This window comes from Gallus gallus, chromosome 14 (genome assembly GCF_016699485.2).
Source record: "Gallus gallus isolate bGalGal1 chromosome 14, bGalGal1.mat.broiler.GRCg7b, whole genome shotgun sequence".
In the NCBI taxonomy this organism is placed as follows: Eukaryota; Metazoa; Chordata; class Aves; order Galliformes; family Phasianidae; genus Gallus; species Gallus gallus.
In genome coordinates, this window is record NC_052545.1 from 8,619,048 (window position 1) to 8,642,735 (window position 23,688).

The 23,688-nt window shown below is 37.4% G+C and overlaps 2 protein-coding genes across 7 annotated transcripts in view; both read left to right on the forward strand.

Moving 5' to 3' along the window:
* VWA3A (von Willebrand factor A domain containing 3A) overlaps nt 1-471 on the forward strand; it is a 29,267-nt gene extending 28,796 nt beyond the window's left edge. For all 5 annotated transcript variants that reach the window (XM_025155272.3, XM_025155273.3, XM_015294549.4 and 2 more), the window contains one exon: nt 1-471. In XM_025155272.3, the coding sequence (XP_025011040.2) occupies nt 1-6 (6 nt within the window). In that variant the 3' untranslated portion in view covers nt 7-471.
* On the forward strand, nt 4-23,048 carry LOC771638 (putative short-chain dehydrogenase/reductase family 42E member 2-like). Of its 2 annotated transcripts, none has more exons than XM_015294555.3 (15): nt 4-2,521; nt 3,672-3,756; nt 7,563-7,651; nt 8,971-9,140; nt 11,283-11,515; nt 13,476-13,571; nt 13,950-14,010; nt 15,929-16,047; nt 17,321-17,396; nt 18,538-18,620; nt 19,185-19,322; nt 19,716-19,781; nt 20,511-20,574; nt 20,949-21,022; nt 22,228-23,048. In XM_015294555.3, exons 5-15 carry the CDS (start codon nt 11,288-11,290, stop codon nt 22,429-22,431), a joined length of 1,209 nt encoding a protein of 402 aa, XP_015150041.1. In that variant the 5' UTR covers nt 4-2,521; nt 3,672-3,756; nt 7,563-7,651; nt 8,971-9,140; nt 11,283-11,287; the 3' UTR covers nt 22,432-23,048. The 2 variants fall into 2 exon arrangements, with proteins under 2 accessions (XP_015150041.1, XP_025011052.1); XM_025155284.2 differs by having other exon boundaries at nt 8,971-9,107; nt 11,281-11,515.
* Nucleotides 23,049-23,688: the final 640 nt, after the last annotated feature.

The following is a 23,688-nucleotide window of genomic DNA, read 5'->3' on the forward strand; positions in this document are numbered from 1 at the left end:
GATTAAAATTTAGGCCAACAAAGGAAGCTGAAGATGTTTGGAGTGATACCACTAGCCTGCTTCACTTCATTGCGTACTTAAAGCTTCCAGCTTCAAGTATAAAGAGGGAAGGATGTACTCTTTTTTTTTTTTCCTCTAAACTTCTGGGAGAGGAGAGCTTACAGTTGATAACTGTTGCCATCTTACTGTATTTACAGGTGTTGCAGAACTCAAAGTAAATCGAGCCTTGAACTCTCCAAAGTCTAAACATCAACAGAGGATAGTTTTTAATGTAATGAATATAAATTTTAGAGTATGTAGTGATTTTGTAATGTAATAGTAGTTGTACAAGAATCAGACCCCTGTTTCTCCTCAGGCTGGGAATAATTATTTTACCACATCACACTAATAATTGCTTCAATCAATTGATGGTACATCAGAGGTGTACTTTTTGGCAGTTGGTTTGAGACTTGTTTGCTGGTGCTCTCATCACCAACAGATGTGACAGGTGGCTGTGATACTAGAAAGAGATGCTTTGAATAAGAAGTCCAAGGAATAACCTTAGTGCAGAAAACAAAGCTTGGGATGACTTTGCTGAAAGGAGTTTGCTAATAATTATTTTTACTCTTTCCATGTTACGTTGGCAGTAGAGAAGGATCAGAGTGGATGATTCAGAAATCATCACACATGGAAATAAGGAATATCTTGATACTGATTAACGCCTGGATACGTCTGTATAACCAGACGCTGCCAGTCTTCAAAGCAATTCTGTTAAGTTCTATGCATTTCCTTCCATTGAAAGATTAAAAATGTTTCCAGTGCCATTTAAGAAAACCCAGTATTGAGGCACATATTTTTCCAGTTTGTTTATGAAATACACATTTTCTTAATGAGGAACTCAGTGTTGACAGCTCATTAGCATTTTGTAGGTGTTTACTTAAGTCTTTCAGAGGGCTAGAAATTCGTGTTTCTAGTATATGTAATTTTAATGAAAATTCATCCAGACTGCAAAATTCAGATACACAGCCTGAGTTTATTCAGGAGCCATTCATTTCTCCTGAGTGCCAGCTGATGGAATGATTCAATAATTTGATATGGGAGGTAGTCTCTTTTCTTTTCCTTCTTCTGTTTTATCTCCATGAAAAATTAAACCTTTTTTTTTGTTTTTCCATCACAGAAGTATCTTTCTAGTTATGTATGCTCTGCACCATCTTACTCCTGCCTTTCATGTTAGCACCAGCCTATTGTGGCAGACTGCAGTTAAAAAGGCACACTGTGCTAAGCATCATTTTGTTTGATTCTTAATAGTATATTTTAGTATGTTTTCTATGTGTTAGTGTGTGTATAACTGCTGAGATGCTTTGGTATAAAATCTTAACTGTATATCAATAGGATTATTTGCATTTTTATTGTATGTATATAAATAATAGATGCTGATTACTGACAAAAGGAGTGAATTTGTTGAAACTGTAAATCCAGGCAGAAGATACAAGGTTTCTGTATTGCCAAGAAGAGATGCTTATTTATTCCTTGACATATCTAAGAAATGTCACAATGCTATAGTATATATTCTGGTATTGTTATGGAGGTCCTTCAGAAGGTAATATACTTGTGTGGGTACATTCAGTGATATCATAGACTCGGTATGAAATAAGAATTGAAACATTTCAGTGTGTTGTGTTAGATTGCAGTCTGGCAAACCTCTAATTTACAACCTTTTTTTTCTGTATGGTGTTTGGTTTTCACAGATTTTACTCATTCAAAACAACTCAGTTTATACAGTGTCTCATAGACTGATCATAAATGGATCTATGTAATCCTGAGTTCACTGCAATTTACACTAATGCTCACTGCTCATTTGTTTGCATTGGTTTAGTCTGGACATATGTTCATAACACTTTTTCTCTTGAGCGTGCTCCCACGTTCAGACTGTAGACTTAAATATGTGTAGGAATGTGTAGAAAAATGCAACAGAAAAGAAAGGAACAGATGTTACATTAAAATTTGTGTAACCACCGAAGATTCTAACAGAGTCAGATGTTGTAGTATGTAGCCATTGTATTCTATCCTTTTTCTTTTCTGAGGGTTTTCAGGCCATCCAGCCTCTTTCCATACTTGTGAGCCCCTGCTATCTTGCAGGTTGATAAGCTCTGCTGCCTACTTGGAGCAGCTCAATCCTTTAAAATACAGCTTCTGTCTTCCACCTATTGTCTACCTGGGTCAGCAGTGCTGACCAGATTAATCAAGTGCTCTGTTAATGACCTTTCTATGTTGATTTGTCACGTTTATGTCATTTGCCTTCCTGGTTTATGCTTTCTGGAATGCAATTTGCTGTATTCAAGACATAATAAAAGAGTTTTAGCATTGAAAAAGCTGTATACTTTTCTGCCATCTTGTTTGTAAGTCATGTATTTTCTGTGATTCACTAACTATTGTGATTTATATGCAGTGAATATGCAAAAGTCACACAGCTAAAGCAGTTGCTACCTTGATGTACTCAATCCCCTATCAGAAGACTGCAGCAGGAATTGGTAATCTCTGTGTGAGTACAGATGTTCATATTAGCTTAGTATGGACTGGCAATTCAGGAACTCTTTGTGCTTCAGCCATACCTGCCTCAGGGGAAAACAGGCTATAGAAGAAGGGTGGAACATCTTGGAACAGTAACAAATTCCTTTATCTAGATATGTCTGAATTTGAGTCAACACTGGGAAGTTCCTGTGTTTTTTTAATGAAGAAATTGGCTATAAGTGTGTGTTCTGCTGTGTCCTATGGAATTTTGTCCAGTAAGAATTTCTTCGTAAGCATATTATCTAATATTGATGTTGATGTAAATCTCAAACCACAAAGTTCCAAGATTTTAGGCACCCAAGAGTGTTAATACAGCTAACAAGAATTTTCACTGTCATTTCAATGGATCTGAACCAGTTAGACACATGTAGGATACTTTTCATTCCATTAAACTTAAATCCTCTGTGAAACAATCTCAAATATATTTATTAGATATTTGATTTCTGAATAGTTTTGAGAGAGGAGGAAAAATCCAGACGTTAAGACAAGCAACCACAAATGCAAACTAAATGGGAACCTAACTTGAAAAGCACTTTATGTAGCACATTACAATGCTGTATTTTACAGTGTTTATGCATGCTTTATTCTGTCCAAGAGGAAATGGTGAAATATGTAGAATCATGATACAAGTAAGTACACAGACAAAGGAAAAAGGAGGAGACAGAGTGAGAATGTTTGTGTATGTTAATGAAGAACAGAGGGATTTTAAAAGAATCTGAGAACTCAGGGTTACAGCTAGCTGTCTGACACTTAGACTAGAAAACCTTAATTTTTCAGACTTTAAGAGAAAGATGTTTAAAGTATTAGATATGCTTGTTCCTAGAAGTGCTGTATCTGATGGTATTAAAAAGAAAAAGCCAAATGAGAGATCATGAAAAAAACAGAGCACAGTATTGTATCTTTGAACAGTAGACGTGTAACTGTATTCGGTTGTTACTCAGAATTTTATAATTGCATTGTTCTCTTCTTATACAGAAAAAATGTCTTTACAAAAGGCAAGCAATAGAAATGCACAGTGGTGAATGCTTAAATCTTTTTGCCTAACAAAAAATCAGGAGGAACTTGCTGCCCAAAGGTTCTTAATTTAATGCTAGCATACCATTGTTCTTTTGCTTTGTTAGGTACAGAAAATACGCCTTCTGTGTAATAATGGGAATGAATATCTGCATATTTCTCTTATGGCACGAAATTAAAGCATGACCACAGGTAAGGTGTAAGCCTCTGTGTCTTACTTTTCTAAATTAGCAAGGACTGTGAAGAATGTTGTGCTGTCCTACAGTATTTAATGTGTCATTTGAATGATGCATACTTTTAGTATGCATCAACGTCTGTTACATTAATATTGTGTCTGTTTCAAGTGCTTTAGAAACAGTGCATACAAATATTTTTTCTTCCTGTTGAAAATGACAGTTCTGACAGCTTTAGTAAGGGCTGAGAAACACCAAGTGCTTTATCTCCTATTTGCAGTACATAAAACTGAAGAGTGGCCATACCTTTAAGTTACCTGAATCTTTCTGACTTTCAGATCTTCAAACTCTCCATAAGGACTTTTTATTCTTTATTGTATAGAAAGAATTTGAGGTCAAATGGCATAGATTTTTAAGTGGTTACTTAAAAGTAAACTAGAACAGCAGTTGGTTTTAATATACTTTGTTTATACTACATTTAATAATGTTACATATCTAAAGACTAGTTTTTGAAACTAAAGGAAGTGATGTGAAAGATGTTACCCAAGCACTAGTCTTGAAGACTTGTACCTTTTTCTTTGATTACCTCTCAGCCAACTGAAATAAACTATTGCTTCTAGTTGCTTTTTGTAAGCCACAGCATCCAGGCTGTTTCTAAACTTGTCTCCTTTCTAGCTCAGACAGGAGCACCTCTTCATTTTAGTTTTACCTGTAAACAGACAGCACTACAGCTCATAAAAAGAAGCAGTCGAAGTGGCTTATCTCATATCTCAAGGCTTGGTATACCAAAGCAATGAGCAACTTCTATAGATTCACTGCAGTCCTTTAATGTTAATTTTTTAATCCTTCCACGTTTTGGTCCCTGGTTGCTCTGTAAAGTCACAGAGGCTGTGTAGATCTCCTAGTTCCCTGGCTTGAGTAAACACCATCACTTCACGCTGATTTCATGCTGGGAGAAGATTGAGACAGGTGTAATATCCTAGTACTCTGTTTCTCACAAAGAACTTGAGTCACTTGAACTCAACCAAAGTCAGTGGTGGAGCATTTAAACCAGACAGCAATTTATAGTACCAGTGATAGCCACAAACATTCAGGTTCCTAGGTCACTCCTGATGCAATCAGCCTTTACCCCACTATACACCCTCCTTCTGCCATCTATCCTCTTTGCTCAACACAGCTTTTGATCTGATTACAGTAAAAAGAAATAAGATAGAAAAGAACAACAGTGAAGTTTCCTGACAGCTTTTTTAACTGACTAGACTTCTGAGGCTGTCGCATGGTGAGAAGGCAGTGTGTCCCAAGTTCATAATTCTCATACATATTAGGACATGGGCAGAGAAGATCAGGTCTGCATCTGGTTTCAGTATAGTGCCCCATGCTCATCTTAAAATGTTTCAGTCACGTTATCTCCTTTTTCTCCCTTCTGTCTCTTCGTTTTTTTCAGAACATGACCTGAGGAGGATCGCCACCCTTAACTTTATTTTCTAATTCTATCAAGCTCTCCTTTTTTTGGACAATCTCAATAACCATTTTATGTGAGCAACTCACTTGCCACTTCAGTCTTTCATGTCTCACTACTGTTTTCTTGCCTTAGCTCGGACATTCTCAGCTGAGTGTAGCTTTAGGAGAGATCTGAGTCTCTTCAGCTTTTCTGCTGATCTTCTGCCCTTGGGCACTCCAGAACATGTAATCCTGCCTATGACTCAGGACAAACATCCGGCTGTCACGTTAACTCTGACTTATGTCCAGTTCTTCATGCTTAGGTTATATTTCTGTTAAAGGCTCCTTTCTGTATAACAACTTCCACACAATTAAAAACCCTTATTCATGTTCCTGTTACTTCACAGCCAGAGCACTACTCCCTTCCTGTAGTCTGAAAGTGCAGTCCTGCCTTGCTCATAGCTAACTTGAAGGAGTTGCCAGAGCAAATGTCCTTTGTGATTTACCTTTTAAACTAAAAGAAATAACGTGCAATTGTGTCTGTAGTACAATCATTTTCAATCTGACAGCTATGAGATCGTGTGTGAGGTTCATCTTCATTTTTTTTTAAGCTTATATTTTATTTCCTTTTTTTTTTTTTTTTTTTAATTTGTTTCTGGCTTTATGAGTTGTCTTTTCTTGTGCCTCAAATGATGAACTGGGGGCTGTAGTGGATATATAACTTTATAAGTAGGCTTGTTTTGTGTAGTCAGAACTGTGATATAAAACAATAATGGCCTCAGAGATGACTCTCCAAAGGAAGACAGTTTGGCGGTCGACTCAAAACCAAAAATGCCTGGGCCTCAAGGTAGAATACAAAGACAACTCTTGGCTCATTCTCTCCAGTCTGGCTTTTTGTTTCTAAGATGCTTTTCAAGTGACTATTGCATTATTTCCTCTTCATTTTTGATGACAGAAAACCCAGCGGTGGGCTGAAAACTTTGTCATTACAAAGAAAATAAGCTATGTATCCTTTTAACAATACCACATCCCTCTGTGGTCCAGCATTCAGCACTGGTGCCCACAGCAGTTGGTGGGAACAAGTGTTCCTTTGCATCCTGCAGACATGCAGCATCTTGTCTCAACCAGGCTCTGAATCCTACTCACTCAGTTCAGACACATCAGTGGTCCTATCAGCATGCAATTTAAAATCAGCTTGTGTAAGTGTGCTAGATTCCTCCATGAAACACTGCAATTACCTTTCAACATTGCTTTACAGACTGGATGTGAGTAATGTTTTGATAAATCGTCGTGATACTTCACAAATGTGAACTGTCTGTGTAAACAAACCAGCAAACTTTTTGACACCTTCCTGTTGTGTTCCTTCCTGTTGAATTTTCAGCAGTCATCTCCTACAAGTACTGCCTGTTTGCCTATTTCTGTCTGCCTGTATGAACTGCAGGTGGTTACAGGAGAAAAGGTAGAAACTCTGTATGAGCTGTCATTCCAGACCAGAAGTATTAATGCAGCAGTATTTCTCATTTTAACTTTAGCTTCTGTTTCTTTCAACAAGACATAGCAGGATTTAGTGAATAAAGTACAACTACCTGTATTCTTCATTAAGAGTGAGGTACAGCATAGCAGTTTTGGAAGCTCTTCTGAAATGGCTTCTTCTGGTCAAAGGGGAACCCACAGTCAAATTAAAGTGCCCCTTGTTGATTTCACTGAGCAGTACTGACCAGATTCTGCAACTTATGGAGTTGTTCCTTAGTAGTCCCAGAACTGATGGAATAACCCTGTCTTTCTCGGATAAAATGGTAAAACCTATCATTTAAAACCATAAAACCATCAAAACCTATGCTGTGGCTAGCTCAACAGAGGGAATTTTGTATTCCTGAGGATTTTACTCTCATCTGGGTTTGACATTCATTTGGAATCTGAGAAGCAGAAATTTACTTGACAGGTTAGAAGATTCTAATGCAGACTACAAGGACTGAAATGCATATATGTTATACTAAAACGTGTTTGCCTGAGTGTCAGTATGTGCTTGTGAACACATGACCATTAAATTGTATTTAAATTACAAAGTCTCCTATAAACTTGAGATATTCCTAATATGCCAACATTTAAAATAGAAGTAATTTATATTTAGATTTGGGAGTCTTCCTTTAGCGTCTTGACTACAGAAGCCTAGTTTTAGATACACCCATTTTAAAATGTTGGTTTTGATTTCTCATTGTTTAATTTATAAAAGGTCATGAGTTTTAAAAGTGCTTTAAAATCTCAGAATCAGAGAACTTCTGTAATTATTAATTAATATTAATAATTATTAAACAATACATTATTATTAATTTTAAATGCTTTATTTAAGAGTAAATCTCCTTTTCCTTTTCTGTTGTGTACCAGGTAGTTTGCTGCCTATACTTCACTTGGAAATGGGAGAATAACTCTTGTGCCAAAAACAATGAATTGGAGATGAAGATATAAAAATCAAGGTGGGAGAGTTAAGTATTATTGCCAAACAAGATTTTTATTTCTTCTGTCTACCCAAATTGAGATTGGAAACTGTAGGTAGAAGGGAAATGTACTTCATTTCAATCTGCTACTGGTTGAGAGGTATCCTACCAACTTTTCATAGAATCATAGAATCATTAAGGTTTGAAAAGACCTCTAAGATCATCTAGTCCAACTGTTAATGCACCCCCACCATGTCCACCAAACCATGTTCCTCTGCACCACATCTATCTTTTTCGTGACTATCTCCAGGGACGGTGACTCCACCACTTCCCTGTGCAGCCTGTGCCAGTGCCTGACCACTCTTTCTGAGATGCAGTTTTTCCTAATATCCAACCTAAACCTCCCCTGTGCAACTTAAGGCCATTACCTCTTGTCATATCTGTGTTATCTGGGAGAAGAAACCCAACCCTATGTCTCCACAACCTCCTTCCAGGGAGTTGTAGAGAACCTTGAGGAATCTCCTGAGCCTCCTCTTTTCCAGACCAAACCATCCCAGTTCTCTCAGACACTCTCCCTGCACTTTGGACTCTTCACAGCTCTGTTGCCCCTCTCTGGACACGCTCCAGGGCTTCAGTGTCTTGTAGTAAGGGGCCCAAAACTGAATATGGTACTCAAGGTGTGACCTCACCTCCTGCATCTGCTGGCTGCACTATTTCTGATACAAACCAGGATGCCACTGGCTTTCTTGGCCACCTGGGCACACTGCTGGCTCATGTTCAGCCATCTGTTGACTAATTGCCTTAGATCCCTTTTCTCCCTGCAGCTTTCCAGCCACTCTGCCCCAAGCCTGTAGCGTTGCCTCAGGTTGTTGTGCAGGACCCAGGACTTGATCTTGTTAAAGCTCTTACAGTTGGCTTCAGATGAACTCTTCCTGCCAGCTTGGTGTCATTTGCAAATGTACCAAGGCTGCACTCAGTCCCTTCATCCAGATCATCAATAAAGAAGTTAAACAGGACGACCCCAATACTGACCCCTGGAGAATACCACTAGTGACTGGTTGCCACACGACCATGAGAGATAAATTTGTTTTCAGGCATTAGTGTTAAGATTTTCTTTCCAGTTTTTCCTAAGAACTTTTCTCTCTATACTTTCTGTAAACCCTAGGTGAAACGTTTTAGAGCCATTTATCTACAGAATGATGTAACAATAGTATATTTGTGTTGTCTAGTGTCTTAGCAATCCTTTTACAAGGTGACAGGAAGATATTTAGAAGGATCTGATGTGGAGAACTTTTTTTTTTCCTGAAAAGGAATGTAAATTATGTACAAATTAAGCCCTGCCTTTTTTTGGCTCCCAGCCCAGCCACCAGCTACAAAGGAGCAGGAACAACAAAAGGACCTGAGCACACCTGAACATCTCTGTTTGCCTGAGCACCTTGTGTTACTAATTGTTCAGCAAGACAAGTCTCATCGTCTTACTTGGACAGGAAGTACGAGGAGAGCACTGGCATCCAGGATTCTACCAAGGGTACTTAATATTTCTTTAGCTATTCTTAAAAATCTGAAATGTTTGAGTCTAACTTTCTAGGGGAAAGTAATTTCTGTATTTCTAAATTTGAAATGGCAGGAGAGGAGCTAAGAACTCATACCACACATACTGCTTAAGGTGTAACTATGCATAATATGCAGAATGCGTGAATAAACTTCTAGATCATCTTCAGAAACAAGGACATTACTGATTCTGGAAATATTTTCTTGTGCAATTGTATATATTGAATATTTGTTAATTTCTAGTTCATCTGAAGCTGATGCATGTTCACATTCTATTAGTGTGTTTTAAGAAGATTTCTAGCAGAATCTTCAATCTTATGTGATAGAATGCTTTCTGATACAATGTACAGCTAAATATGAGGAGATATTAATGGCAGGTATCAGCATTCAAATACATGCCATTTAACAATATGTTTTTTAATGGCATATGTGACAAGCTTGACTCTCACCATCTTTACAGTGTACAGAAAAGTGCATCTTTTAATGAACTGCTAAGTGAAGTAGTTTTATATGGCTTAAAGCTACTGCAAAGCATGATTTAGAGATGTAAATTTTATTTTTCTTAACGCAAGAAGCGTATCTGTTTTATTTTAATAGTTCTTATTTAATTTGTGCTTGGGAATGTGGATTATTTTTCATTTTTTAAGTATCAGGATATTTTTCAACATAAGGAGCTCAAGTTCCCATTGTTATGCTATTTGTTTCATTGAATTTAGTGAGCTGATCTTGGTGATGAAACAGTATAGCAGTGTGGAGACTGCTCCAGATTATTTCCCTGTGTCTGGAATCAGAAAAGCAGAGCAGAAAAAAAATGAAAAATATGAAAAACAAATTTTAAAAAATGTAAAGAAGTGATGACAAAGTAGTCTGTAACTGCAGGGTTACACACTGTGGGATGCACTTCCCATGGTTTTTCTAGTATTTCTTTGTCACTCTGGAAGTGATGCAGCTGTCAGTTAGCAGACATGGCCAGTTCTGCATAATCTGTGCTGAACTCTGATGTAAATGACTGAGAGTAAAACCTGAGCCCAACTGCTGTAATGTTTCTACAAATGCTCTTGAGGAGTGTGTGGGGATGTTGCTATCTGGACCCATTTCTGACTATGAGAGAACCATAGTAATTTGCATGAATTGGGTCCATATTTTTAATCTAAAGTGGCAGGCACAGCTTGCCTCTCACTTTACTGGTACTTAATTTGAATGTTTTTAGGTATACATAATCTAGATTTTTATCTGGGGACATGAGAACTTAGATCTTATTATGTAAAGGCCATACAAGGAATCAAGACAGTAGGGCTGTTCTGATGCAGAAAAATTAACTTGTTAATTAACTTGTTAAATTTAATTTCTTGTGAGCATACCACGATTTGGAATACTGGTAATTTTAATTGCTGAATATGAGTGCATATCTAAAGAGAAGCGATTCTTGTAGAATAAATTCACTTTTCATCCACAAGAAAGTGTACAGTCTGTTAACTCCTGTGGAATTGTGTGTCATGGAATGACCATAAAATCATAGAATCATTATGTTTGGGAAAGCCTTCTAAGACCATCTGGTCCAACCATCCACCCACCACCAGTACTGTCCACTAAACCATGTACCTGAATACTACATCTACCCTTTCCTTAAAAACCTTTGGGGATGATGACTCCACTGATTCCCTGGGCAACCTGTTGCAATGCCTAAGCACTCTTTCTGAGAAGAAATTCTTCCTAATATCCAACCTGAAACTCTATGATACTCAAATCAATCTTCCAAAGTACATAAAACAGCTGTATACGAGTGACCTGATGAAAAGAAATATCAACAGAAGTTGGTAAGAAGTTTGTATCTCTAAAATCCTATAGTTTCTTTTCATTTTTATGTAACATGAAACTAATAGATAAGAGGAAAAGACTTTATTGGAATGTAAAAGTATCCAGATTCATTATAAATTTTACATCGAAATACTGTCACCAAAATTATGAATATACCTAACTTAAGCCCATTAAGATAATAAAATAGATATAAATAAAAATAGTGTAGTTACAAAAGGATCGTTGTAACATGAAGTTTACTGAAATTCTCTAAATTCCAGTGTACCATGCAAGAATTTTCAAGAGGCTTTTTATCTTGCAGCCGTGATGCAAGAAGGATCTACAGAGGAGCTTCACGGGGACCTCCTATGTGAGAGCAAACTAACTGAGCACACCGAACCACTGGTTAAAAGCAGAAGGACAGTGGTGACAGGAGGTGGAGGCTACTTGGGATACAATCTGGGATGTGCTCTTGCCAAGGCAGGAGTTGCTGTTGTTCTATTTGATATACGAAAACCTAAATGGGAAATTCCAAATGGTGCAGACTTTTTCAAGGTATGTTGAAACTGCGTATTTAACAGCAGTGAAATAAAGTCATACTACTTCTATGCACATTAGCAAGTTTTCCTCTTAGGAATTTTTGATAAAAGTTTTTCTGTAAATGGTTTTAAAGACAGTAAGAAGTCACAATAAAAGGTCTTTGTGTGCATAAGTAACTGATTAAAAGACAGCAAGCAGCAGGAGTCCAAGTGGTCAGTTATCTCAGTGTCACCATGAAGTTCTGAAGAGTCCTGTTTTGATATGTGCCATTCATACTTAACCTAGATGAAGGAGTGAGCAAGGAAGTGGTAAAGTTTATTTCTCAAGCTAGTTATTTGGAGTAAAAATGTCAGAGCAGGACAGGGAAATAATAATCACATATGTAGCATAACTTCAATACAAAGAATGATTAAGGAGACCAGGGCTTTCCAGAATGGAAAAGCAATGACTTCAGAGTAAAAGATCTTCAGACTGTGAGAGGCATGGCAAGGCATAGACATCGGCTATTCACTGTTCTTTCCAGTACAAGAAAGAAGAGTCATTAAATGAAATGAGGAGTCAGATTAGTATAAACAAAATAGATTGTTTTCTCATGCAGTGGGGAAAAAAAAATGCATATACAAAGCCATGCCAAAAGTTTACTTGCGTTCAGTTTGCCAAACAAGTAAGTTAAGTTAAACTCAGGAAGTCTTCTGAATAAAAATACATGGTGGTGGAATAGTGTTCTGGAGTATCACATTACTGATCAGGCAAGTGTCACATAGGCTTGCCCTATACCTGCTCTTCCTAAAGTAACCATTTATGAGCCCTGATTACTTTTGATTCATAACAATTCAATGCATTTATTTATTTTGTCTTCAAAAGAGGGAGAGCAAAAATGACCTACCATATTTATTAGTCCACAACTACCTGTAGAGAACAGCAAACCCCAATACTGCCCGATGTGGGGGGACGCTTACTCTTCAGTTGCTTCACCCACTCAGATTTGGGCATCCGAGTGTGCATGCACACACTAGCACTTTGTGCATGGCTCCTGTCATCTTATACAAGTTCTAGCTAGACTAGTTCTAGCTAGGGTGTCGTCTAGCTGATCTGGACTGAGTGTTTAGCATAAGATCTCTTAAACACCATCACTAAAATTAGAATGTCAATGACAAAGCTAAAAGTAATCACAACATTCCTGTCTCAGGGGCTATCCAGGTAGTGATGCAATTCTTCTAGCCATGTCAGCATGTGGGAAAGTGGTGAGGATGGCAGAGGAGGACACATGATGCTTGTTGCTCTGCGTAGTTGTGTAGTGGACAGAGTAATGGGCCAGACAGACTTCTAGTCTGACCCAGAATGGCTGTTCTTATGCTCAGTTTAATAAACAGCTTTTAAAAAACATGGAGCAGTGATGCAGTATTGTCAACAATTCAACTAATACAATTTAAAATTCATGTAGAGTATACTTTTCAGTTTTAACCTTGAACAAAACTATAATTAAATTTGTGTTTCTGAGTACTTAAAATAAAGCTTAGATAGGCAGAGTGACTTTTGTCTAGATGGCACAAGACAGATCTTAAGGTGTGATTGCTATCAGAAAATGAGTTCTCAAATTTGGTGATTCCTTGGCAAACAGCTGAACTCTCCTTGCTATGCTTTAGCATCACTTGGGCTTGATTCTCCTGCCCTCAAGCATATGCTGCTCCCATTCAAGTCAAACAAGTTTTGCCAGCCTGCAGGACTAAGTGTGAAAATATGTGTTGTAATTGAGGCTATCGAGAGTCATGATTGTTTTGCAATACAATACTAAGAAAAGTCTTGGTCATGGATTTTTCTCTATGTTTGTGATACTTTATTTAATGTTAGTTGATTACTGTGAGAAATAGGTTAGAATGACTTTAAATTTTTTTAATAGCCATATTGAATATTGATGGTATGGAGAATGCAATGAGCTCTATCAGTCAAAATCCATTTTTGTCTCATTTTACAGGGTGATGTGAGGGATTATGAAGCAGTGCTCAAAGCATGTGAAGGGGCTGACTGTGTTTTTCATGTGGCTGCTTGTGGAATGTCAGGATTAGAACAAGCAAGTACAATTTTCCTACCATTTTCTCCCTCTATTCTTGTGAAAGAAAAGATTTATCTGCATACAGAAGTCAGAGAATATGGTTAAGTGGTATTTTGGTGAGACAGAAGTTGATTATAAAGGTCTGGTGATCCATGCAGAGAACAAGGGAGGTGTTCCTTAAGGTAGTAAATGTCAAAGCATGAATGTAACGTGCTACTCAACAAAGAGCAAGGCAATTAAAAATGAGAACTGCTAGAAATCTCTGTATGTTAGAAGGACATTGTAACACCTACAAAGAGCAAAGGTGATAGGTCTTCTAGATCTGTCAGTTGCAATGATTTTATTGTGAATGTGACTTGATAAATTAATTAGATTTTATGCAAAACTTTTTTATAGCTTCAAAAGAAAGAGCAGATTGAATCCATAAATGTTGGTGGCACTGAAGTCATAATTGATGGTATGTACCTAGACTTTCTTTGCATATGACCCAAACCAACTGAATTTAAAAAGCTTCTAATTGGATATTTTCTGTGATATGGCATTTAAAAGAGGCTCTTCCCCTCTTAATCTGAGTATGATATAAAGCTAGCTGTGCAGAATAGGGCCCTAATGTAAGATAATCTACGACAGATTTAAAATATTTCATCCTTCTAACGCAGAAAATTAACTTTTTAGATGGAATGAAACAGATTCCATTACAACAGGTAGGAGATTTGCCACTGGATTGGACTGAGGAAAGTTTTCAACCTGGACTTCATTCCATGGCAGACCAACTTAAACTCTCCACTGTGTAATGGTTTATCTTTTTCCTTCACTGTGATGAAGGAGAATTATCTTTTTTTCTCATAGAAACACCATGAGAGTTATTAAACTTTGTTGTGCTGTAAACATTTAGGTGCCATAAATGTCCTAGGTGTACTTAGCTATTATGTTACCACTTTACTATATCTATCCTTGTTGACCCTATCTAATCTGACCCTTTTCTATTACATACTGATTTTTAACTAATATCTGCTAACAAATGTCAGATTTCCACCTGTATATTCTACTCCAGAAGAGAACATTTTGAAGTATATCATAAATTCCAAAGCTACCTTCTCTTTGCTTTTCCATCAAAACCCAAACAACAATAAAATAAAAAAGCAAAATGGCAAAAATAGTTCTAATATAGACCCATTTCCATTCTGCCTGAGGATTACTGTGGGTTACTACTGAAAACAAAACAAAACAACAAAACAGAATAATTACATTGAAGCGGCAGGCAAGTAAAGGTCTAAATGAGCTGGAGGGAAAAGGTTGCAACATCTTACCTTCTTCTTACCCCAACATCTGAACCCACAGAAACATGTACTGTCATATTCATGTAGGCTCCTAACAGTGCAAGAATCTGGGAGGAGTATGAACCTTGTGGCTCCCTGCTAATCTACATTTTAATAACACCTTTTGTTATCCTATTTTCTTCCAAACATTTACATCAAATAATTACTTCTATTATTTTCAAAATGAGTCAGGGAGCCAACTGGACTGACTGCTGCGTAGATTCCAAATATCGTAACTTTGTTAATATTAATTCACTTAAACTTTAGAAACATTGCTAAATCAAAAGGAAATGTGTGTTATTGAAGTTTGCAGTGACATATGCAGCAGAATTTAGACATCTTACTCTCAGCTGGAATCCTTAATTAAGACTTTGTTTTGGAAATTACACCAGTTTCATTTGTATTTAGTGTACCAATGGTTATACATTGACAGTGTATGTTTCTTGCTAACATTTGTTGGCCATCTGTCACTTATGAACAGATTGACAGTTTTGTCATACACACTGGAGAGAGCTAATACATTTTCTCATATGACTGCTGGCCTGTGTAGATATCCGTGTAGCTGGGGTGCGAGAAGCAGAACTGCTTGCTGCACTCTGCAGGGCAAAAATGATGGTCTGCAGACAGGCTGCTGTCCCACATCCCTACCCCTGGAAAGATGCAGATGGTTTTCAGAGCTGTTAGATCACCAGGAACATTTGTACTCATCTCCTTGTTATTCAGCTTGTAAAATCAACATTTTTTCATAAATGTTTTTAAAAGAAAGCAGGCTTTATTTTCCCTGCCAAAAGATTTCCTCTGTCCAGGGGCCGACCACAGACTGGTGGAGTTATGATAGCTGTGAATATTAAAGCATTTGGTGATTTGGTGATTGCAATATGAAATATTTAAACAGCAAATATTTGAGATGAAAAATTCCACCTGAATGAAAGATACTAATGTGTTAAAAAATCACTTTTTTCTGTAACACTTGTTTTCAAGAAGAGTTTTCCAACTCATATGTTATTTCTCACTCTTTATTTTTGTTATAAACAATGTATTTTTATAACATTATAGTCTGCAAACAAAGAAATATCCCTAGGCTGATATATACCAGTACAGTGAACGTGGTGTTTGGAGGGAATCCTATTGAAGAAGGAGATGAAGAAACTGTGCCGTATTTTCCGCTGGAAAAGGTACTTTGTTCATGCGATGGCATGACATCTGCTGTACTCAGAGGAGTAGATTATGTGAAGGTGGATCTGGGAGCATTGAATTAGATTAAACTCTATGGAATTATTTTTCATTAATAAAAATTGACCTATATCAATTAAGAGATACTCAAATCACTGTTACCTTTATATACTATAAGTAGCCAGATTGAGGATGTTAAGATACACAAGATGATTAAAGAAGGTGGAATCTGACATTTCCCAGGAAGATTTTTAGAGGAAGGGCTTTCAGGGAACCAGCTGCTCTCTAAATTGTGAATATCGTGGCTCCCATGAGCCTTTGCACTGAAGAATATTGTTAAATATCAGATTCCACATCTTTATGGACACTCATTATTGCCTCTTTGATATTTCCAAACCTTGCTTTCTTGATGCTTCCTTACATCACCTCATAGTTGCTCTGAAATAGTTGCCTTCTTTGCTATGACCTTTGAGGAATGTTTTCTAGCTGAAATCTGGAGCTCAGTGCATTCTGGCCACTCTAAGCTTGTCATTTGTTCTTTCCTGCCCCCAGCACCCTGCCTGCAGCTAAAAGCTGTAATTTTAGACTGTGCATCCTGTGTCCAAGAATCCTAAACAGCACTGACTACTACTCTGTTGAAGCCTCCTGCAATAGTTAGTTGGAAATGTCAGTGCAAAGCCTGCACAGCGCCTCAAACTTCTAATAAAGCATTTAAGGCATTTGCAATTAGTTGCATGTTTCTGAGCCTTAATGGTATGTTTTCTTTGATGATGACCATGAAATAGCAAGCAGCAGAGCTAGATGGTGCATGAAGGAAGGTGCAACTGTTGTGTAACTTTTAGGTATAATTTTCAGTATAAATTATAGCAATACAAACTTTAAGAGATGTGTAAGTCACCTAGTGTGGAGAAGTAACCACCAAACCAGCATGGGCTATGTTCAGAATCCCAGTTAATACAATTGGATGCATTTTACTAAGATAATAGTAAAAGATAAAACTGGGAGACAAGTGTTTATGATTATATAGTTATAGTTATATAAAATATATTTATTTAGAGATATACAAATAGTTTTAATAGGAAATTGAAACATTTTTGGAAGGTCTAGTTTTTTTTATTTCATATTTAACTTAATTATTTAAAGCTTTAATTATATTAAAAGCAGATGCCTACAGACTGGCTAGATTTAGATGTTATCAGATGTAAACATTAAGTCTGCCTTCACAGATACAATAATGTGATTAAAATGTTGATCATATTCTGCCTTTCTTTATAGCATTTTAATCATTACTCTAGAACGAAGGCAATCGCAGACCAAATGGTTCTTGCTGCTAATGGGACTTTACTAAAAGGTACATCTGAAATGTTTGGGTTTTTCCTACCATTAGTAGTGCTATTCCTTTATCTGTTTACTGGCTTATCAATAAATAGTATATTTAAAATGAACTGAAATAAACCTACCTTCAGAGGATGACTAACGTTTGTATGTTCATACCAAGACAGACAGGAAATTGTATACAAACAACAGGTAGGAAAATCCAGCCTATGTTGCTTTACTTCTTCAAATAATTTTAAATCATTACCAACTTTACAGGATTTGCGCTTTTATTGCCCATTCTTTCTGTCACTTTGAACATCTCAGCACTGTCTGATAAATCATTCCCATAATCCCCAAGAGCTTGCTGTCGTCTTGCAAAAATAATTGCTGCTTCTTAAACAGACCGGCAATCTCAGGATCATGTTGACTTCTAACATTCCATGTGTGTGAATGACTATGACAGAAAATCTGTGTGTGCATGGCAAGAGAAATATTTACCCTTGCTTTTCTATTCATATTGTTCAACTCTTGCCAATTTCTCTGAACTGAAATGTAATAAACAAACATTAGATGGGCATGCAGTCTTAGCATCTTTGATTATGTACTGAGCAAATGCCTACCACCTGTTAAACCTTCCCACATAAAAGGTGGAGTTGTGCCTGTTCCCCATCTAAGTACTGATTCATGTGTAGAGCTTAAAGCATTAATTTTAGTTCAGAACATTCTAACTAATTTGAAAGCCTCTGTTTAAGAGACCTCTTCCATTCTTTTGCAATGCCATTGAGCCTCAAGCAAGCAAAGTGTCTGAATATAGTGAATGGAATGTTTTTCTTCCTCCATTCCGTGTGTCTGCAGTTACGGAGACAGAAGTATTTTATCAACTTTTATCTACAACAACAACAACAAAAAAAAAAGAAAATTAATTCAAGCAGGAGGCATAGCAGGAGGGGAGATGGGTGTGGTGAGAGGGATTTGATTTTCCAGGCTGCTAAGATAGGACCTTCCACTGCTATTGAATTCAATTTTATACAGAGATGAAAACAACTGGGAAGCAGAATCACGTAGAATGGTGTGACTGATCCTTTACTTTCAGAATGTATAATTCAATGTATGTGGTTTGCCTGTCATGTGCTGATGTCCAAACTCTCCGATAATCACATTTTGTTCTTTCCAAGGAGGTGCCAAGCTCCGTACTTGTGTGCTCCGTCCTCCAGGCATTTATGGGCCCGAAGAGCAGCGCCACCTGCCGCGGGTAGCTGTATGTGTCATGTGGGCAACCCTGCACGGCTCCGCAGGGAGCTGTAAGGGCTGAACGTAAGAGGAAGGAAACACGTTGACTCCAGGTCTCAACAGTTCCCCCATAAAAACTGTAGAGAAAGCTCGGTGACAATTCGCATGGTGCATGATAACAAATAGCATGATATGGGCACTGAGAAATGGCAAGGATCAAGCTGTATTTTTAGGTGAAAAAAAATGCACAGCAGAAACACCATGGTAGAAGAGCTAGGTTTACATTCCTGGTCATTTAATGAAAAGAGTGTTTTTTTAAATATGTTTTTCAGTTTCAGAAGAGTAAATTCTCATCCAAACACCATTATGCCATCCTGTTTCACCGCTGCGTATCGGGGCAACAGTCCTGAACCTATAAAACCCTACTTGTTTGGTTTTTTTCCTTGTGATGCAATCCTTGTGCTGTAATTGTACACACATACAGCAAATGCTAAGCATTCAGGCTGAGACAAAATGAAAATAATTATTCCATGTAATAAACACTCTTCGTGTAGTTATTTCTTCCTGTTGTTTTTTTTTTTTTTTCCTATAGGTAAGTATCCAGCGGAGACTATTTAACTTCAAGTTTGGGAATCACAAAGTTCTGATGAACTGGGTTCACATAGGAAACCTGGTACAAGCTCACTTACTAGCTGCTGAGGCTCTCACCTCTGAGAAGGATTATGTAGCTGTAAGTAAACAATATAAGCATCCTATCCCAGTAGCCTTAGCTCCCAAATAAGTTTCACTGTTGATGCTTTGAGATCAAAGGTTCTCCAAAAGATTGTGTGCTAAATCCTCAAAACTCTCATGTGGCTCCACAAGCACACAGACAGTGCAAATGCACGTACATTCTGCTGATATTTTGACTCTTTTTCTTTTTTCTGGTTTTGAAACATACTAAAGAGTGTGAGAGCTGTTTGAAATCACACTGAAGTCCAATGAAGGTAATTTGTTGAGCTGATGTGTGTCAATTCATTGTATGTTTGCTGGTATGCTCTTCACCAAATCAACAAAGATAGATGGGTATGTGAGAGAAAGAAGGCCGTGTTTTTGTAACTGTTTTTCTCTGCTTCTTTAACAGAGTGGACAGGCATATTACATACATGATGGTGAAAACGTCGTATTTTCTGAATGGATAATCCCATTAGTACGTATTACATACACGTGTAGCTCTAGTGGAATGTGTGGGCCCTAGTCATGTAGTTAACTAAAAGACCATACTAACTAACTAAAGTTCAATGCACATTAATTACTAAATTATCAAAGATAAAAGTCTGTCCTTTTCTCCTAGCATATCTCAAAGTTGCACTGGCTTTAGAGGAAGTTTTGAATAGGCATTGCTGGGGAGTTTGGCTCTTATTGTTTTATGAGAGTTCAGCTAAGTGCATGAAAATTACTATCAGTACCTGGGAGGCCTCTTACAGATATTAGCTAATTCTCTGTTGTCAGCTGCAGCACAAAAAGGAAAGTTGTTTAGAATCCTATCATAAGAGTTAAGAAGAGGCAACTTTATAACCAAAAGGCTGGGATATTAGGAATATGCTAAAGTTTTTATCTTTCAGTGCCTACACAGAAAAGACTTCCAGGGTAATGACTTCAGCTGAACTATGGGCCTCTGTCTAAATACAGTTTCTGGCTTGGTCACTTGCCCCTTGGAAATACCATTGTTTCACATTTGCCATACAATTTAATTTGTAGAGTATAAGACGGACACCAAAGAGGGAGTAGTACTGTGTTTTCATGTACTGATAGGAAGATTAACTGGAAAAAGTTTAGATATATTTTTTCAATATACATTTTTCCATTTTCATGCTTCATTGCCATCCTCAGCTCAATACAAATTCTCTGTTATTCTTTGCTTTTATGTCCCTTCTAGTTTGAAAAATTAGGATACAGTAAACCCTGGATACATATTCCTGTTCTGCTGGTTCATATAGCAGGTAAATATAATAAACTACATATTTCATTATTGTGCTATTATTTAAATTGTTTTGTTAATGTCTGTAAAACTACATAATGTTTTTATAAAATTCAGGGACTGAGCCGTAGGAATTATCTTATTTTAATTAATCTAATCACTTATGCCATTTGATATTAATAATACCCAGATATAGTTTAAAGGCTATTAATAAACTGAATTTATCATGTACTTAATAAATTAAACACTGCCTTTCAGTATCTTAATTGAATCCTCTGTTGTGAGCAGGAATTACAGGATGTGCAATGTTGTCAGTAGGAATTACAGGATGTGCAATGTTGTGTTATCTGTTTATTGTTATCTAGCTGTCTTATTAAGTAACTTTCTGCCTCGCAGCCGCTGTGATGGAATATCTGCATCTGGCATTAAAGCCATTTTTTAGCTTCACACCTTTCTTGACAAGGAATGAGGTGAGAATATTTACATATTTCTGATCAGAATTCTCATGAAATGTGTGATGTGCCCTCTGGATACTGATGGTGTTACAGCTCTGTCTTTCTGCTCAAGGGTTAGTTCATTCAGGGCTTAGGCAGTCAATTTATGGCCTCATTTTTCCATGCAATCCTGGTCCCCTCTTATATATGATCAGCAACTAATCCTCACTTGAAGACTAGATAGTCCAGAGTGACAACATAGGGGTGCAAGACAGAGTGAGTGACATGGTGCTGGCACAAGAGGAAAACAGGTACTACATTATTTCTAGAGAGCAGTCCTATGCCATAGAACTAGCTGTTAAAGGAAGGTATACAATCTCAGGTCAATGTGGTAGCAGTCATCATATTGTAAGGTTAGCCAATAATTAGAAAGTTCATTAAAATAATTATAAATTGGAATGAAAATTCCATTTCCTGCAAACAAAAATTTGGACAAATCCGGACAAATTCATTTTTATCTAACTTATGTTTTTGTACAACATTATGATTTGCAATATAGATCAAAATGCTTCCATCTATCATCTACGGTTTCTTACTGTATTGTAGCATGTAACATAATAGGAAGCAGAAGGGATTGAATGGACCTTAGTAAGTGATGCTATAGCTTTTCAGTCATTCCACATTTGCATATCAGTTTTTATATTTCTACCTTAGTTCTATATCTGAAGCAGAAATGAGAGAGGCTGTGCAACTGGCACACTTTCACAGGTACCCTGCTTTCAGACGTGGAGAATATATCCATGCAGAAGTGAATGTTTTCCGTTTCCTGGATGTTCATTTCTGCAAAACTGGAAAGCCACACCACATACATTCATACAATTCCATTACATGTGTATCTGTACACATGAGTCAGTGTGGGGAAGTGTGCTCATTTGTTGTGTGGGATTTCCTTAGTTCTTACTTGTAGAGCTTAACAATCACAAGTGAGAAATCAGTGTCATGAACTCCTTTTCCACTCAGTCCACCAAGGATGCTGTTGCATAGCTTTGATTCTTTGTCAGCTATATAAACTTATTCTATTAGCTCTGGACAGAATAAGGATCTGAAATAAGTATGTTTTTGAGCATCTATCTTTATTCATGTTTTTAATTCCACTGTAATATCATGTTGACATACGTTTGTCAATGTTCTATAAAACCAGATGTTGAAGTCACTTCCGTAACTGTCCTTTTGGGTTTTAGGTCTGGAACGTTACTGTAACTCACACTTTTCGAATAGACAAAGCACGAAATCAACTTGGTTACAAACCAAAGAAATTCTCGTTTGCAGATTCTGTGGATCATTATCTTAAAACAAGACCTGTTTGCCAGGAAGGTCACACATTCCTTAAAACACTCTTTGTTTTTGGTCTTCTGTTAAGTTTGATCATTCTTTCCTTCTTCTAACATCAAACAGCTATCTGCCTGTTCCCAAAAAACTACTTTTGTTTCTGGGGATGAATGACCTGGTCGTTCTATATTCCTCAGTCACTATGAAATGTATTGTTCTTATTCATTATTCTTATCATGGTGATGACTTCTCCCTGACCTTACGTAAAATAAATAAAAAAGTGAAAACACGAAGCACATCAGGAAATGTTCCCAAAGGACAAAGCAGTGTCACAGAGTCAAAGGAACGCACCACTGATGGGTGCAGGAAGAGTTGCAGTGCATCTTCACTCCTGGATTACTTCATACTGAGAATGATTTTCTAAAAATGATCATCCAGAGGGGCGAGGATTTGGAAGAGGAGCCATCATAGAACCGCAGTGCTGTAACACGACCTGTGGCTCCAAGGAGGAGAAGATTGTCTCAACAATTCCTCTGGTGAAGCCACTGCTACAGCCACTGCTACAGCTACTGCATGTTAGTGTCAGGAATTACAAAGACCTGGGAAATATTACAAAAATAAGCAAATATTTATAAATGACAGGTGCTGAGAGGACAAAAGTCGTATGTATGTGAAATAGTTTTGTTGTTCAAAAGCTGTGTAAAAGATGTAATAAACTGTATATATAAAATAATTTTTAGATGCAATAATAAATCTCAACTGAACCAAATACTGGTTTTAAGGAGTCTGTAGAAAGGGAAGGGGATGGCACGTAACTGGAATTTAGCAAGGAGTTACTGCTGTCTCTCCCTGTAAGTGCAGCCAGGTCACACTCACTGTCTGTAATGCTGTCCCTGTGCTGCTGTGCTGCTCATTCACTGAACTGCCATTACAGTGTCAGTGGTCAGACCAAGAACTCAGCCCTGAGTTTGGGTCCAACCTCTGCCTTTTCTCCTTAAGATTTACTGAGTTGCTTCCTGGCTGGATTGTACTACATAAGGTCCATGTGTTCTACATGTATACATATAATGTGTATCCCAGATGAATTACCATGAGGTTACTCTGGATCAGGAATGTGCCCTTGCCAGGGTGAGTCACAGAGGAGAGTGATGGAGAAGCTCTGCCACCTCATTATCTGCACTCTGTATTTACCTTGCCTTTGCATTAGCATTTTGTAGGAGTTTCAAGACTGATAAGTTAATGGAAGCTCTCATTGTACCTTTAAATCTGCAGGGTATGCAGGAGTGCTAACAGCATCCCTACCATAAACCGTTCCTATCTTGAATAATACTCAGTGACAGGAGAACATGAGCAGCCACAACTTACCTCTGCAG